The 18,035-nt window shown below is 35.6% G+C and overlaps 2 protein-coding genes across 6 annotated transcripts; one reads left to right on the forward strand and one right to left on the reverse strand.

Moving 5' to 3' along the window:
* Positions 1–729: 729 nt before the first annotated feature.
* Positions 730–4,987, forward strand: LOC147402909 (kinetochore protein NDC80 homolog). Its single transcript, XM_086438310.1, has 4 exons — positions 730–1,909; positions 3,176–3,422; positions 4,284–4,430; positions 4,525–4,987. The coding sequence occupies exons 1-4, from the start codon at positions 786–788 to the stop codon at positions 4,753–4,755; spliced, it is 1,749 nt and encodes a 582-aa protein (XP_086294436.1). The 5' UTR covers positions 730–785; the 3' UTR covers positions 4,756–4,987.
* Positions 4,988–5,755: 768 nt separating this feature from the next.
* Positions 5,756–14,349, reverse strand: LOC147402910 (mitogen-activated protein kinase kinase kinase 1-like). Of its 5 annotated transcripts, XR_015177357.1 has the most exons (11): positions 13,232–14,347; positions 12,957–13,041; positions 12,748–12,810; positions 10,577–10,734; positions 9,838–9,910; positions 9,692–9,751; positions 9,384–9,494; positions 8,794–9,053; positions 7,688–7,872; positions 7,159–7,309; positions 5,756–6,224 (listed from the first exon to the last, which is right to left on the reverse strand). XR_015177357.1 is itself a non-coding variant. In XM_086438312.1 (9 exons), exons 1-8 carry the CDS (start codon positions 14,191–14,193, stop codon positions 8,835–8,837), a joined length of 1,731 nt encoding a protein of 576 aa, XP_086294438.1. In that variant the 5' UTR covers positions 14,194–14,347; the 3' UTR covers positions 6,561–7,309; positions 8,794–8,834. The 5 variants fall into 5 exon arrangements, 3 of the variants coding, with proteins under 3 accessions (XP_086294438.1, XP_086294437.1, XP_086294439.1); XR_015177356.1 differs by lacking the exon at positions 5,756–6,224 and having other exon boundaries at positions 6,561–7,309; XM_086438312.1 differs by lacking the exons at positions 5,756–6,224; positions 7,688–7,872 and having other exon boundaries at positions 6,561–7,309.
* Between the last annotated feature and the right edge of the window lie 3,686 nt (positions 14,350–18,035).

Genomic DNA, 18,035 nt, shown 5'->3' on the forward strand with positions numbered 1-18,035 from the left:
CCAATTCGCGGTACACTTTGTACTTGATTCGTAAAATTTAGCAAATCATGAACCCATCGAATTTTGGTTGAGTTCGACGAATCAAAACATTTGATTTGACAAATCAAATAATTTTTTAATTGATTTGGTGAATCAAACCGATTTATTATATTTGTTTTCATTGTTCATATTTAAAATTTAGATTATTTTATTTTTATTTAACTTTGAATTTTTAACATTATAATTATGCTTATAGTTTGTATACCCGAATTCAAACCGATGAACCAAGTAAGGTAGATGAATAGACATTACAAGTAATTTTAATGTGAAATCACAGCATATAATAAAAGAAAGATTCTACTAGCAAACCAACTTTAATTAATAATATAAATATACTATTAAAAAAAAAAAAAACACTTACAGAGTTCATTCACACACAACACCTTGTAATATCAGTTTATTACTACCCTAAATTAATTTATAATAAATTTCATTAGTCAATTTTTTGTTGGTAATTTATATATTTTCTTGGTTAATCTCAAAATTTCTCAGATTGATAATATTTTTTAATTTTTGTTTATGATTTGTTTTGGGAATAAAATCAGAGATTGAGAACTAGGGCATTTAAGTCATTTTGTCGTTTTGGAGACTTAGGTCAAGGCGCATTTCATTAGTTTGGAAACATAAGGAGTATGATCTCTCTTCTTCAAATGTGTCTTTTTCAACTTTTTTTTTTAGGTTTTAGGCGGGAAGCACCACACAGTGGAGAGAGAGAGAGAGAGAGAGAGAGAGAAAGAAAGAGAGAGATGAGAGGAGGAGGAAGACGAAGGGGAAAGGACACCTCAATATCAGAGAGACCTTCATCAACCAGCGATCTCAACCGTCAATTTAACACCACTAGCAACCGTGACTCTGATGCGAGTTACTGCAGCAGTCGCCCTTCCATCAATCGCATCTCAACCGTTCCCATCAATGACCGATCCTACCAATCAATGGCCATCCGCACCATCAACGCCTATCTATCCTCCTACTCTGCTCCTTTCTACCTCAAACCTCCTCTTCCCTCCGCCAAAGACATCACAGAAGCCATCAGATTCATCTTAACCCGTCTTGATTTGCCAATCTCAGCCGCCCACATCAAACTTGATGAAGACCTCCCTCTTCTTCTAAAATACCTAAATTGCCCCTTTAAACTCAACAAATCCGCTCTCAAAGCTCCTGGAACTCCTCACGCTTGGCCTTCTCTCCTTGCAGTAATCCATTGGCTTGTCGAGATCGCTCTCTATAACGATCATATTTCATCGTCTGCATCGACGAACACGACTCGCTCTTTCCTTCAAGAAAACAAACTCTTGGCTTACGCCTTAGATTGTTACTCGCATTATATCCGTGGTGATGATGAAGCTGTTGATGCTCTCGATCGTGAATTTACCGAGAAATTGGATCAAGAAGGGGATTCCGAGGCTAAAAACGTTGAATCCTTGGAAAATGAGGTTGCGAATCTCGAGGCTAAGTTACAGGGAATGAGATCGGCGCCATCAGCTCGAGAAGTGCTTGAGAAGGATAAATCTGTGTTAGAAGAGGATATAGGGAAATTTCATGCTTTAATTGATGGGTTTAAGAGTGGGGTTGCAACTTTGGAGAAGGGATTGGAGGAGAAAGAGAAGGAATTGGAAACAAAGATTCAGGAGAGTCGGAGGATTAGTGAGGAGAATGAGGAGCTGAAGAAGCAGATTGATGCGCAGAAGGTTAACATGAGGGATGTGGAGAGGATGAAGAGGGAGTTACAGGTTGTGGAGAGAGATATTGCAGAGGCGGAGATTGCAAGGAATTCGTGGGAAGAGAAGTCGTGGGATGTTGATGTGACTTTAGGGCAGAAGTTCAAGGAGCTCGAGAGCCTTTCCATTGAATGTAATCAGGCTATTAGGAGGTGATTACTTTTGAATCTCAATTCTTGATTTGCTGCCTTAAGTATCTATTGTCATTGCATTTTATAAATATGTTACGAAATTGATACTAAAAAGATAATAAATTAGAAAAATTAGTATAATTTCGTTGACATGGCCTCTTCAAGGAACCAACCTGTGATTTTCAATATCTGAAAACCATCCCTTCTTGTTCATTGGGGATTAAAATATCAGAATGTATTGGTCAATACATATCAGTATCGGCCAAGACCAATATGAAACATTGACCTCGAAACATTCATGTATCGGATATGTATCATTTTGTCTCAAATGTTTCGGCCAATAGTGTATCAATTTTTTAATTAACCAAACATTCAATCGATACAATATTTCAAAACCATGGACAATAATGAGATGATTCATCTAAGTCATCTTGTTACCTCAGACAAGATGATGGGGTTCTTTTACAGTTCTGTGAACTAGAAAGTGGCAGAGGAGGAAGAAGAAGAAGAGGAGGAGGAAAAGGGTTACACTCGGTCATCTGGTGTCTTCTTGTTCACAAATGATGTCGAGATAACTCAGGGGATTCATATTGTCTCGGATGATTTTTAAAACCATTGGGTCGACCTCCTTTATCATGGCTCGTTTGTGTGTGAAAGAGAGGGGGGGGGGGGGGGGGGGGGAATATTTCATATCCCTCACCAAAAGTTACCTTTATTTATATCTTGATTCCTGAAGATAAGATAGGAAGGCCAATCCAGTCTAATCATCTAGAATCTTAATATAATTAAGTACAATCTCAATTGATAACTATAAAAATCTAATCTAAAATTGAGATACCAAATTTGGAATGAAACCTTTCCCTCAAGATTAAAATTGAGGACAAGGGAGAGGAGGGTCTTTGGAAGTAGATGGAGGAGCTTCTCTTTAGCGGGTTTCATTTCATTTTGTTTTGTTTTTTATTGTTGGTGTGGGGGCATAGGGGCTTTCGTCTTGATTAATGCTTTGAAATATTTTTCTGGATCAGCCAAATGTTAGTAAATGCCAGGATGGATTGTGTGGTTTTTGACTTATTTCTTCAGCAGTCTTTCTTGACCAGTTTTCAAGCTATAGTAATTATGATCCTTCCCCTGTGAATTGTCGAGTAACTGAGAGTCTCAGACTGAGTTGAACTCTTTTGTTTATCTTTGAGAGTTTTATTCTTAATTTCGACTTCGTAAGTCTATAACTAAGTGTGAGGTTGTATTTAATGAATGCCCTATGATTTATGTCTTTTTTATGGTTTCCAGGTTAAAGCTTGGAAATGATCTTCAGTATATGCTGAATCCCAAAGGATCGACACCAGCTGATGTTTTGGGGATCGACTACAAATCGACACTAAAACCCGCACTTAATTCTTTTGCGGATGAGATAAAGAGAAGCTCCATGGCAAAGCTGGAGGAGTTGATTTCCCTCCAGCAACAATCCCGAGAAAATGCTACTAAACTCGAGGCAAAAAGAAACCGTCTCACTGAACTTCAATCTCAAATTGATGTAGTATGTATACCAGATCTCTATTTCATGGAATGCTGCTAGTCATTAACATATTCATGCTCATGTTATATTCAACATTCAATAAGATCTGCATGAGAATAACATCAAATAAACATTCTTTTTTGGTGCTGGAATTTGGCTATCTTGCTGAAGTTTTCTCTGAGGTTTTTTTTATCGGTTCTCCTCAAGGTTAATGTTCTTTAGAATGTTATAGTGGAAGCATTCTTTGTCCTTTGTTTTCCTTGGTAATGGCATCACAGTACTCAAGTCGGAACACACCTTTTTTAGTTATTATGTCATTTTCCTGTATGATTTTCGTTTATCAATGTTGTGTGCTTTAACTTGTTGAAACCAACCTTCTATACATACTGGTTGGTACCCCATAGTACCCTACAAAAAGTGGTTTTGCGTGGAGTAATAAACAAACAATATAACCCCATATGAGTTGATGCACTTATACACAATGGCTATTTATCTTTCATTTTTGGTACTTATTTTGTGCTGTGGTTGCACCAACAAGAGATTATTCTCCTTGCATAATAGGACACAAGTGGTAACAGTGGTTGGAAATTCAAAAATGAGAAATGTCACAGTTGATTCAAATTGGGCTTTATAATCAAGAATGTGAAGCTAAACTGAGACAGAAAGGTCCAAGGACTTTGTTCTCACAGTTTTATTCATCTGTTGAGTTTTAAACAATCTTTATCAAAAGTCTATTGGTTTTCAAAGCTTAAATTGTTGTTAGGTCATAGGACATTTTATTGAAATAAATAAAATATTTACATATCTGAATTACTTCCTGGAATTATTTGTGCAAGAACTGCTGTGACAGGTAATCTTATGGTAATTGACTCATATTTTCAGGTTGAATCTCAATTAAGCTTGATGAAGAAGGAAACAGAAGAGTACACATCCAGATGTGCTGCAGAAGCTAAAAGAATGATTGAAGATGTTGAGAGAGGGAGACATAACTTGGAAACCATGGAAAGAGAAGCAGAAGAGTTTCTGAGGGTGCGGTTTGTTTTTCCCGATTTACTATTTTGAATGTAGCAGTAATGGGAATAATAGGATGGGTTTCCTGATTAATCCAAAAGTTTCTGCGCAGATCTCTGATGCAAAGTTGCAAGATGTGATCAAGCAAACTGATGAAGAAACCCAGATGTGTGCGCGTGAGCTCCTTTCTCTCGTCGATTCAATCTCAAAGTACAAAGAGTACATGGAATCAACAATTTCGCAAATGAAGAGGGATCTGTCTGAAACAGCCGGAGCTGTTGCAAATGCTTACAAGAGCTCCTTACCAGCTGAGTTTGGTATGCATTTTAGTGTAAGCAAGTGAGTTTCAGCACACACCCCACAAGCCCATTTGTGCCTTTTTATGCTATCTTAGATAGAGAGTTTTCAAATCCGTTGGTTAACATTTGTCTGTAAATTCAAAGTATGGCCATGTCAACATTAACGTTGGTAGCATGCTTTTGCTTTATCTTGTCAGTCAGTCTGGTATAATTGTTGTTAAGAGTTAACTTGCATATATGTGCACTCTCGAATTTTATTTTATGTGGATTTGCTTACCTTTTTCTATAACTGGCATTTTTTCCCCCTTCAATTTAGTTTTTAGTCTAATTGCTGTTGGTTAGACTTGTACTTGATGTAGCTTTGGTAACTGTTGAAAGTACATTTTTATTCCCCTTTCTTCAGAAGTTTCCACTTCAATCAGGTTGATTTTCTACTTTAGAAGGCTCAAGATGTCCACAGAAGAAAAGTAAAGTGATTTCAATATTATTTTGAGAACTTTTTCCACACCCACTTTTTCTCACATCACCTTAAATGATGCAATTTATTAATATTGTTGATTAAACGGAAGAGTGAATAGCTTCAGTTTGTTTATTTTATTTGTTTTCAATTTTAATTGTGAGATAAGAGGAAGAGAGAGTAGACCAAGAGAATAAGGGTAATTAGGAAAAAGGAAAATAAGAAGGTGCCTTCATTCGTTATTGAAATGTGAGGTTTTATTAGAAAATGTTGGCTGGACAATAAAAGTAATCTTTATTTATATAATATAATATATATACTTGCAGTTGTATTATATTGAGGGAGGAGCGTGTTTAGTGTGTGCAAGTGCCCGGTACCAGTGAAAACATAAAAGAAATGATATCCATCTCAATCAGAGAAAGGCACCTACCTACAATAGGTTGGCTCGGACAAATCCTTAAATGTTCCCATTCCATTTACCGCATTACTGGTTAGCCTCTCTCCGTGCCCCCCCGCCCAATACACCATTGAGAACTCATTTGGTTAAACTCAGAAGTAAGGTACAGTTAGCAAAAAATGTCGTATCAGTTGAGAAAGTGGTTTCGATCTCCTTGGATAGAAAAGGAAAATTCAGGAATAGCATTTCTAATGTCATTTTATTCACAAAATTAATACTTTAGCCCGAACTATCTATTTATGGGGTTCGTGACATGAACCCTCCTCCGCCTCTTGCTTATTTGGATCCTTAAATTTACACCAAAGATTCATTTCTCACAAGTATGTTGTCATTTATCTTTCTATACAATGTTCAAACTATTTGATTCAAACTTTCATTTTTTTTTTCTTGCTTGCTAAATTCTCTTGGATCTAAAGTGTTACATTTTTCGATAGTTCCATTTCAACTACACAATAAATTGTCTTATTTCTTCATTACCTAACATTTTTCTCCATGAAACGTAATTAAGCCTTAATGCCATGGAATATTTTTGATCAGTACACACATCTCCAACTCTGAATTATTCTTGACGCCCCCCTTGCAACTGAAACAACACAGCCCTACCAATTTAGAATATCAGTTGATACAAAACTTGTGCACCAATAAACAAGCTTTGGATAAGCACAACAGATTGACAGGGCTGTCCAATATAACGTTGGGAAAACCCAATCACATCATGCCTCAACCATAACAGAACCAGCAATAGACCATTAACTGCATTGAGCGAGTCCACCATGTAGCTATTACGAGAACAAATCAATAAAGGAAAAACTGGATAAATAGTTAGCTCCCCTTCTACAAATACAGAATGCAATATGCTTTCCATGAAGATATGACTTTAGATAAGAGTTCAATGGGAAAATAGGATTAATGTATCATCAGCTAAACAGTGGGGGTGTAAAAGAAAAATAAAATAAAATAAATTTACACAATAACTTCCACAAAATGCATTAGAATACAACATTTTGAAAGGGAAACTGCACACCTCAGGGGCCATCTAGAGTGCAGTCCCTTGTTAAGATTTCACATCATTGAACTTGATTGCTCTAAGAAGGTGCACGACTGGCTTGGTGCATGATTTAAAGCTCAATGGGAGAACCTGGCATGGGTACTCATGCCAAAAATACCATGTGGCACATTCAGGCCAATCGGTACCATGGATCAATGCCACACCTCTTAGTGGGCCTACACAAAATCAGCCTGATTGGTGATTTCAAGATGTTGATTCGAATACCCAAAACGCATGCTCGAATCAAATGACTGAAAATCACCTACGAGAATGATAAAATTCAAGGGCTAGAAATCACCATTCAGGCCATTGTTTGTTGTCTAGGGTCACCAAAGGGTAAGCCCAATATCCATCTAGTAAGTTGGGCACAAAAGAGTGTTTGCCATGGCATTAAGGGATGCAAGTGTCAAACTTATGATACGGACATTCATATAAAAGTTGAACTCCCAATCATGTCCGACTAGTTGAGAATCTCATCTACTCACCATTTTGTTGAGAGAGTTAGGCCTCCAATTGTCTAGTGCTGGCTTTCATTGAATTACTGCAGCAATCTTCCCCTTTTCTCCATACAATATGTAACTCGTCACAAAATAAATATGCAGTTCAGCTATTTTTCTGGTTGCTTTTTCCTCCAAGCTAACAAATTCAGACCACCAAACGTATAAGCAAGCTCTCTAAATGCAAAAAAAATGTCTCAAATGGACAAAGACTTCAGCTAGGGATGCATGAACATATATTTAGAATATATACACATTATTAATTTCCCTTTTTCTTCAAATTCTTCTTTCTTTCTTCTTTTTTTTTTTGCTAAGCTACACACTATCCATTTTCAATTTACAATCATTTCTCTATTTCTCGTGTTGCCTGCAAAAATAAAGAAAGATACTTAACAATCTCACACATACAACCACTAACAGGATATAAATAAACCAGAACAAAAAGGTGAAATAATGAAACATTAAATGCTACAGGTAAACATAACACCAATGTGGAGACAAAGCGCATGCTTAACACCTTTAGGACTTTGGATTCATGGCTGGATTGGTCTATACATGGGTAAGCTGCATAAAATTGTTTACATTTAGCTATATTCTCCACCAATTGGGGTGGAACAGAGGGTATAAGAATGCCATCTGAGCCAAGCCGAAAAATATGGAAAATGAGCCCCAAGCCCCCAATAAATCATTCAACTAGCAATCCTGCAGAAATAAAAAGAATGCGTATACAGAATGAGAGATTATAACTTTAGCTTACTGAAAATATGTTTAAGAAAGTTACATGAACCAATGTTGTTAGAATCAAATCGGATTTTAAAATCACAAGGAGTATGATTCAGATCAAATTGGAATTCAAACAAACGAAGCATACGATCCACAAAAATTTTTCTTTATGAGTTAAACAAATATGAACTAAGCCTAATTAAATTACTCCTGAAACAATCATATAATGACAAGGTTTTAAATAAATACTCAAATATTAACAAAACAATATACCTAGCAACCTCTATAAGGACAATATATGAACAAAAGATGTATTCTCCAGAAGATCAAAATCTTGTATCAACACCTAAGCAGTCTAAATAGGAAGGGGGGAAAAGAACTATTAGCATAACCCTTGCCATCAACTGCATCACTTCAGTCTCAAATTAAACAAACTTTGATTTCTCATCAACAATATAAATTATAAACTTTTGAGTTTGCATAGATGGACATGCATGTATTGTCCTAACTCCTTTGTGTTAGACTGTTAGGTTATCCAAAAATAAAAGAATACACTAATTTTTTTATTTTGTAGTATTTAGGGTCTAAGAAAAACAAAAATGAATAGAACACTTCAATGTTATTAAATCCTAAGATTGTGTGAATAGAATACTTCAATATGAAGTATGAATTTCTATTAAAATTGTGTGAATAGAGCACAAAAAACAATTGGCCCACTTTAGTGAATTGTATGAATTAAAATTGTAGGGTTTTTTTTTTTTTTACTTTCTAGGTTATAGTATTTAGGTTCTAAGAAAAACAAAATGAATTGTATTTCAGACCATAAAAAATGAATTGTATGTTTGGGTCAAGTTAATCTCCATTGTGAATAGAACACTTGATATCTAAAATGATCTTTACCTTAATTATCTTCAAACATCAAATGTTGATGGAAGGTGAATCTAAGATCGTCTCCTGTCACTATGCAAAGTGGGGGAACCAGATGCCGAGGAAATTGGAAGAGGCCTCTTCACAAATGGATGGTCCAAGAGTTGAGAAGCAGAAGGCCGATCGTTTGGGTTAGCTTGTAAGCATTGGTGGATGAAGTTCCGTGCATCACTTGAAAGGGTATTAGGAACTGGTGGTGGGATACCCCTGCCAATCCTAAATAATGCTGGCATCTGTCATATAAGAGAAATCGTAAGAGAAAAAGCGTCTAAAGCTTGAAACCAATACTACATACTAGGGATAAAAATCCCTTCACATTTAAACCTATATATAAAATAAAATAAAATAAAAGAGGGTTGGAAACAATATCCAAAGTGGGTACAAAATTTGTATGGAAGATTGAAAGGGTGAAATATTTGCCTAAAATATCATCAGATATGTGGCACTTGATGAATATGGCACTCTTGACATTTGAAGTTCTGAATCATCAGATTGCCAAACAGTGCAAGAGCAGAGCTAAAGCAAGTTTAAAAAAATAAACTTAGAAAAGACCATTTGCGTACACATTCCAAAGGAGTGTAAGGAAGCCGACGAGTTAACATCTCCAAGACAGTGCAACCAAGGCTCCATATATCTGCTGCAAGCCCATAGCCACGGCCCCTCCGATTAACGACCTGCAATTGAGGAACAGATTTGATAATTAGAGAGACAGCTATATCATCCTCATACAGACAAATTCCGTTACAATGAGGCATCCTTATTGGTTGATATTTAACACCATGCTTTGAGATATGGTTATCTGTTCGATTAAACTGACACAATTACCAGCACTTGATGCATAATATAACACTATCATAAAGAAAATGCAAACCTCAGGGGCCATCCAGAATGCAGTGCCTTTGCAAGATTTCACATCATTGAGTTTAGTTGCCTAAGAAGGTGCAAACCAGCAATGTAAGATAAAGAAGTTTACAAATAAGAAACATGGAAGAGATAGCAAGCTGAGAAGAAAGAGACCTTTGCCAATCCAAAATCTGCAAGTTTTACAGATCCATTTGCATCCACCAATATATTAGCACATTTGATATCCCTTGAAAATGAGAAGCAAAAGAGAAGATTACTTAGAGAAAAAAGAATAAAGTTTCTAATGATGTTCCTATATCATCAGACACTGGAAAACTGGCAACACGCTAGTCATCATATGTAAACAATTCTGAATGCTCAAAAGAAGTACATGATTTAGATGCAAGCGAATGAAAGAAATATTTATCGAATGCAATCCATTTGATTGGCCTAGGTAAAAATAAATAAAAAAAATGTTAAGCGTTGCCAATGCGTAAGCCTGTTTATAGTGAGATCAGTAACTCAAAAGGTGCAGACAGATCACAAACCCAAGATCTGTTGCTCAACAACCAGGCCCTCACCTACTCAAACAAGTAGGTTTATTCTTAAATGTCTAGTATTGCCATCTCAAGTCAATGTAGGATACCAGGACATGAATCCGAGTAAATGTTACATGAATGAAAACTAATGGTCCCTAGAATTATATCCAGCCTTTCCACAAGGAAAAGCCTAGGTGGAGAAGACCACGTTTCCTTAAGCCAAGCAAACCTTTGTTACATGCAGCACCTTGGTTACACTTACAGATATGATATAACAACCTCGAGGGAAAGAGATGATGAATATAATTTGAAACAAAAACCTTAAGATGAAAATAAGTACAACCAAGGCATAGATAAAAGTTCAGTTGTATCACCTATGAACCACATTTTGATCATGAAGATAATTCAAACCATGGAGAATTTGCCTTGTGTATGCAGAGACGAGAGGATCCCGCAAATGATATTTTTGGTATAGGTGTGCAAGAGAACCTTTTGTTACAAGTTCAAGGAAGATGTAGAGTTTTGCGTCATCCTGTAAATTATTGTGTAAAAATCAGCAATTTAACCAGAACCTCCATGATCAAGTACTATGCATAAGTTCCATTTGTCTACTTTGATCAACTTGGAAATGGAGATACTTCGAGCAGTATGGAAATAACTACAACTTTTGTCGAAATGATGGAATATGAAGAAACATTTCATTGAAACTATAGAAAATGATTAAATAGACATAAAATAAACTCATAAGTTATCAAACTACAATAAACGACCATTCGTCGATGGAAATATAAAGAGTGTTGGCAGTGGCAAAAGAGAGTCCAACAACCAAGAACACCTATCTTCTATATGAAAATTGAGAACAACAACGCCTTTTTAACCATATACACATTCACATTAAAACATTAGATTAAATTAACAAGCTAGTAAGTACAACATTATCATATTCTTATAATTTTATTCCTAACTTTTTTTACAAGTATTTTTTTTATTCCTAAATATTTATTAGGAAATTAAAAAAATTATCAAAGTAATTAAAAAATAAGCATGTATGTACATGCTATATGCTTAGAATAATCAAAATAAGATGTCAGACAGATATCTAACTACTTTTTTTTAATAGATAATAATATTATTGAAGAAAGTGAGCAGGTGGCCAAGGAAGCCACAATACAAGAAGATAAAAGCACAAGGAAAGAAGAGAAGTACAAGCCCCTCAAGCTTCACATGATAGATCCTACTTAAACAAGTAGTCCTCAAAAAAGTCTACTCCAATATAAAATTATACCAAGCAATCTATATGAAATCAAACTAATCATAACTAATAATTCATTTACACTAATAAACGAATATTATGTGTAAATAAAAAGTCTTTCTACAAGCAATCTAATTTTGTATACATTTTATAAGCAATTTTAGGGGGAAAAAAGAAGATTGAAAAGAGTTTAGTCTTTTTCAAGAGCTTAGTAAGTAGCACCACCAAAACCTTCAAGCCAGGTCGGAGGATAGCACCTTTCACTTGGAGGATTCAATGTTCTTCATTCAAGGTCTCCACATCTCATCCTCTTTAATCAATTATCCATTTGCAATGGAAAACGACTTGCTTAAGGTTATTCAGTGGATTGGGGAAGGTCCTAGTCATGCGGATAGATGGTTTCAATACGTAAAGAGATTACAGGAATATGGGAAGCCTAGCCTTTTCTTTTTCTTTTTTGATAAGAAAACGTTTTATTGATGAGAGGACAAGAAGCCCTCGAAAGAAAGGATCAAACAGACCACAAAAACAACAAGCAAGACACAATCACTCCCTAATTACATAATCCCAACTTATCAAAAAAAATTACGTAATCCCATCTAAACATAAAGTCTTCAGAAAAGAATCCCCTAAACTCCTTAAATTGCTTGCACCAAAAGAAGAGCAAACCAACGATGTTAAAAAGAAGCCTAGACTTTTCCCTTCATTATGAGCATCGTGAGGGAAATGAGGAAGCTATTTCAATTTCAATTGACGGTGTCTAGGATCTGGCTTGAACTTTATGAGTTCGTGTATGTGTTGCCCATGGTAGAACTTGTTGACATGGCTTTGGATAGAATTGAATGGAGGAACAGGATTAGTCAGCAGTCACCAAATTTTTGGGGTAAGGCTTTGATGATGATGATGGTAGTGGTGGTGATTGTAGCATTTTGTTGTGATGTTGCATCTCCTCATACTAAAAGGATTTTGCTATTGTCAAAATGAAAAATGTCAGCATGTCTAATAAGAGTATCCGGGTAAGACCACAACATGAGATTGCAAGTTTTTATTTTTATTTTTATGGGTAAGCTGGACTTGACCCTTGACCTCAAAGTTGTTTTGTAATGTGTCAAACCAACCAAGCTATGGGTCTATGCCTAAGGGTGCAAGTTCATAATTATTACAAACTCCTTTTTTCTTAGTAAGTAAAATGGTTATGAAGTTCAAACTTACCCATTCTAAATATTACCCTACTAAAAAAAGGTAGGAAGTGCAGCGCGTATAAACCAATTCAGAAAAGCTAAGAAGCACTACCTTGTCTGTGCCAAGATATCGAACTATGTTCTCATGCTCGAACTGACTTAAAAGGGCAATTTCCTGGATCAATTAAAGAGAGAGACAATATAAAAAGCAACTTTGATCATGAGTATGATAATTTCTGGATGCATACTCAAAGAAGATCGCCAATAAGTATTTTATGTTCATGATTTGATGTAACTCAACAATACTTAAAATTGTCTCACCTGCTCAAGTTGATGGATACTTTGTTGGCCCTGACTTCCTTGATCAAGCAAAGATACCTCTTTTACAGCAAAAAAGAATCCGTCGCTGCAGAGAAAAAGCTCAATGAGCACCCAAACATATCATAGTGCAAAGGTATCAATGCAATCTATGATTGAAATATCCAGAAATCACTTTGTTTTAATAAAAAGAGTCAATTTGAGAACTAAATTGAACTATAAGTTATTCCTGTTTTTGCCAATCCTAGATGATCGTGGACTATCAGAATTATACTTACTCACTGAGCCCCTCATACACTGTTCCGAACGACCCGCTCCCCAGAAGACTGCCTTTAGTCCACGACTTGATTTCCCGTCTGAATCGACCATTGGGTGAAATAATATAAGTTGTGTCCGTGTTTGAACTTGAAGAATCATCATCATTTGAAGTTGAAAAACATGAACACGATTCAGATAGAACGACAGTCTCTCCTAACCTCAAACCATGGGTCTCTTCTCTCTCAACAATTTCTCTACCAATCTCTTCACCTTCATCTTCAGCTTCTTCTGAAGATACAGATACTTCCTCATCTTCTTCATCAGAAGAGCTCGTATCTACATGTAATTTCGATGAAGAACCTAAATTGTCATCTTCAGGAGCTAAACCCCTAATGATATCCCAAGTCGAACCTATATTTTGAAGAACTGGGATCGATATAGATGGTGGTGGAGCAAGAACAGGCGTTCGAATGCCCTTAATTCCTCTAGTAGATTCGACCGCAACCAAATTCCGAGAATTACTCAATTCAGCCAAATTATCATTCTCAATCATTGATTGATCAAAAACCCTATCTCCAGACCTAATCAATAATCCATCATCGACCTGATCCGAATCATTAGGGCTATAAGGTTGATTCAATCGAGAACGCGGAAGTATATCAGAAGAAGACTTAGCCTTCCTAGCTTCCCAAGCAGCTTCAGAAATCGCAAAATCTTCAGGTCCAGAAAGCCCTAAACTCCAACAAATTCTATCTATCTCTCCTTCAGTTCCTCCAATCCGAAAGCTGGTACGATCCGAGTAGGGGGGAATATCGAGAGATCGAGTTCGAAGTGGTGAAGATTCATCTGTTGAGGAGAAACTCGCAGAAGCTTCGTAGTCGATGTTTTTTACGGCGTTGCGACGCTCGAGCTTTGGTTTCCTTCGCTTCTGCTTGGAGTCCATTTTGTTAGTGTGACCGAACAATCGAGAGAGGTGATTCATATGTGGTACTAGTCCAGAGCAGAGTCGCTCGCGCCATAACCATCACCTCCACCACCAAGAAGAAACCCTAGCACCTGAAGCGCTCTCTCTCTCTCTCTGTCTGTCTGTCTCTTGTGAGAATTGTAGTTTTTTCTTTTGTGTACACGACCGTACGTGTTCTTCGCTGGTCTGGTACACTTTCTTCTTGTTCTTTTGCAAGTTGCAATGGGATTTTTATAGCGTCTAACGTCGTTGGACAGTTTAGGTGATTAGATAGTGACACGTAAGATCAGATAGACGCATTTAAATGAAATCAGATCTCCCAACCCCACACCCGAACATTAAAAAAAAAATAAGTGAAAATATTGTGAAATTCATTCCGATTTTCACTGCACTAAACAATTTTTTTTTTAAATGTTTTAAATTTTTTCTCATTTTTAAATAAATTAATTTAAATTATAAAAAGATCTTATTAGGGCACGCCTAAAAGTGTAATAAATATACTTTAAAAATTGAATTTTGTATCAAAAATACCCTTTAAAACATTATTTGTTCCTAAAATACCTACATATTCCAATATTCAAAGTACATTTATTGCAACTTGACTTGTGTACCTAAAGAGCATTCGTTAACCTAACTCTTTATAAAATAATAGATCTACTATTATCAAAATGAAACTGAGCAATGTATACTATTAGAGACATAGGTTCAAATCCTGTTAATCCTCTTTTACACTGAGTAGACTAATCATTTTTTCTTTTTTTTAATATCTAGATAGATATCCCTGTAGATAAGGGACCAGACTTGTATATGGGCATCGACTAACCACTTAATTTGTTTATTTAAAAAAGAAAAACACATATACTCCTCAACTATTTTAAGTTGTACTCACAATAAAAACTTTCGATTAACAAACAATTAATATATGAAAAATAAATGAGTCGTGATGAATGTACCCGATAAATCATACACAATTGACATGGTAAGGGCCCAAAATCATAGATCTTTTTCTTTGAGTTACACAAGTAAAAAGATCTATGATTCTGTGCCCTTACCATATCAATTGCATAGAGATCGCGAGCGTTCATCATTACTCAAAACAAATAGATTTGTAAAACCTTTTTTAGAGAAACATTTCTTGAGAATCCCTAACATGTCCACATGTTAAGGTTAATATTTTTAAAATGTTATTTTATTTGTTTGTTTGTTTTTATTGATTTGAGATTCATAAGGGTTGGTGAAGATTTTTTTTTTTTTTTCTTGATTTATTTTGATTTATTAGTTTAATTCATATGTACATATATAATTCAAACATGCAACTTATAAGAGTAGTTTTTAGTGTTAAAATTTTCTAAAAATTAAAAAGAGTAAAAATATTTCTACATGAATCATAATTGAATTTCTTAAAAAATACAATATATCTACAAACCTTGTTTTACTGGCTCAGATTGAGTAATAATTTAGGAACCAATATGGTAAGACAGGTTAGTATCACAGTTTAATATGATTGGTTCGTTGGATACAAAGTGTGTCCTTGTTTTTTTTGGTTTGACCGTAGTACGTGTGACCGGATAAATGCTGACTGGTCAAATGTTGTTGCGACAAAGAAAAAACGCGGAGTGTGATCGTCATCGTTATCGTCATATATAGAGGCCACTACGTCAAGGAAAAAATTTCATGCGAGGTCCATACGAATACGCGTTATTAAGTTGTCGATTTGCTGTATTTTTTAACATCCAACGTTTGATGTCACTCAATATTTTTCAATCTAATAACACTCACACAAAACACTTAAACTTGATTGGTGACTTAAGAGGTTGGATGAGGAATCATCATGTTCCAAGTCTTTTTTTTTTTTTTGCGGGGGGGAGGGGGAGTCAAAAAATAATGGGCATAGTTGAATTTTTCCTCAAATTTAAGTATCTTATGACGTGTTTGTGTCTGGGCCTTTGTATAAGTCTAGCGTCCAATGCCAAAATCCTAACATCAATTTGAATTAATTGACTTTGACTTCTATATGGAATTTTCTTCTTAAATGACTTATGTGGAGATCACTTCTTCTTGGAGGTGTCAGTGGGTTGGCTTTGGATCCGTACTTAGAATCATAATCATTATAGTTAGTTCGATTTCAATTTTTGTTAGTTTTGAGTCTGATTCCAAAATAAATGAAATCGAAACCACCAAAAATCAGAAGTACCCTTAGTTTCTAATTCTTAAGAATTGAAGTAAAAAAAATAAATAAATAAATCATTATAAAAATTATTAACTTAGTTATAACTGGTAATACTAAAACTATAAATTAATGATTTTTTTTAAAAATAATAGTTTATTTTAATTAAAAGTAATAAATTTTTAGAAACATTTTAAGCTTCAATTGATAATTAATATGAAAAATTGAAGATTTTTATATAGCATGCATTTATTTCTAAATAATAATAATAAAAAAAAAATTTAAATCATCTATAGTATGAAAAGAAATTAAAAAAATAAATCGGTTCTGGGTATCCACAGGTACCCACTGGATAGAACCTAATGGTTTCGTTTCCTATCAGTTTGATTCCATTTTAGACCCGGCTCTAATCAATTCCAATAAAAAGGGAATCAGAATTGGGGTTTTTGGTTTCAGTTCGTTTTTTGTTATATGGGTACCAATTGACACCCCTACTTTTTTCACGTTATGCAATAAGTGCACGTGTCTCTTAAGAACAAGTGGGCCCAAAGGAAATACAAAGTTAGGATCATCGAAATTATAGGATCGCAACAAACACAAGGCTAGAGTAATAATCCACCGAGGTTTGACTACGCCACTGGGAGAAACGAAATCTCACCATAACTTGCCTATATTTATAGTAGGAAAGTAGATTTTTAAAAATTTTATATTTTTAATTTTTTTTAACATTGATAATTTGAAAATATGGTGGTGTTCGAATCGATTTCGGATTAAGGATGAAATGAAACGGATAGGATTCAGTTTACATATTCATTAATCCGTTCAGATCGGATCGGAGTGGCACTGATTCAAGCATGATTTAGTTGGTGCTCAAGCCGCAAGCAATCCAATGTGTTTATCTCCTAATCAAATTGTGTCACGTAAACACCTTTCCCATCTATAGAAACGGGACACCATATGAGAGCTTGACTCTCATTAAAAACACACTTGAATGAAAAATATAACAAGTAATTAATCGCTTCAAGAGTTAGGAAATTCAATTAATAGTTTATGTTGCCATTATTACCATATTATTGAAACTTGAATATTTTGCTTATTTTAACATATTACAAAAAAATTTGAAGTGTTTATAAATTTAGGGACCGACTAGTTGCACACCACTAGTGTCTGCTTGCACTCCAATCTTAAGAAAAACACATATGCTTTCCCTTAACCACCACCACCATCATTACACTAACCTCATCGTCACCGCCGTCGTCATCTCCGTCGCCGCCACCGTCACCGTCACCGTCGGCTCCGTCTCCGACCACCTTCTCTCTCTCTCTCTCTCTCTCTCTCTCTCTCTCTTCTCTCTCTCTCTCTTCTTCTTCTTCTTCTCCTTCTTCTCCATCACTCACCTCCTTTGGCACCACCACCACCACCACGTTTTCCCCCCATCTTCCTCACTTACCTCCGTTGTTGCCACCGCTACCGTCGCCGTCACCGCCGTCACCGCCGCCACCATCGCCGCCACATCCTCCCCTTTTCCTCTTCCTTGTCATCTTCTTCTTCCTCTCCCCCTCCTCTCCTCTTCTTCTTTTTCCTTCTCCTCTTCTTTTTTCTCATATTTTTTCCATGATTTTATCCAAGTGAACTCAAACAATGGAATTTGATTTTCCAACCCTACCTATTTTCCACTACTAATTTTCCATGG

Source organism: Akebia trifoliata, chromosome 4, assembly GCF_017979445.1.
Source record: "Akebia trifoliata isolate Shusen 1 chromosome 4, ASM1797944v1, whole genome shotgun sequence".
In the NCBI taxonomy this organism is placed as follows: domain Eukaryota; kingdom Viridiplantae; phylum Streptophyta; class Magnoliopsida; order Ranunculales; family Lardizabalaceae; genus Akebia; species Akebia trifoliata.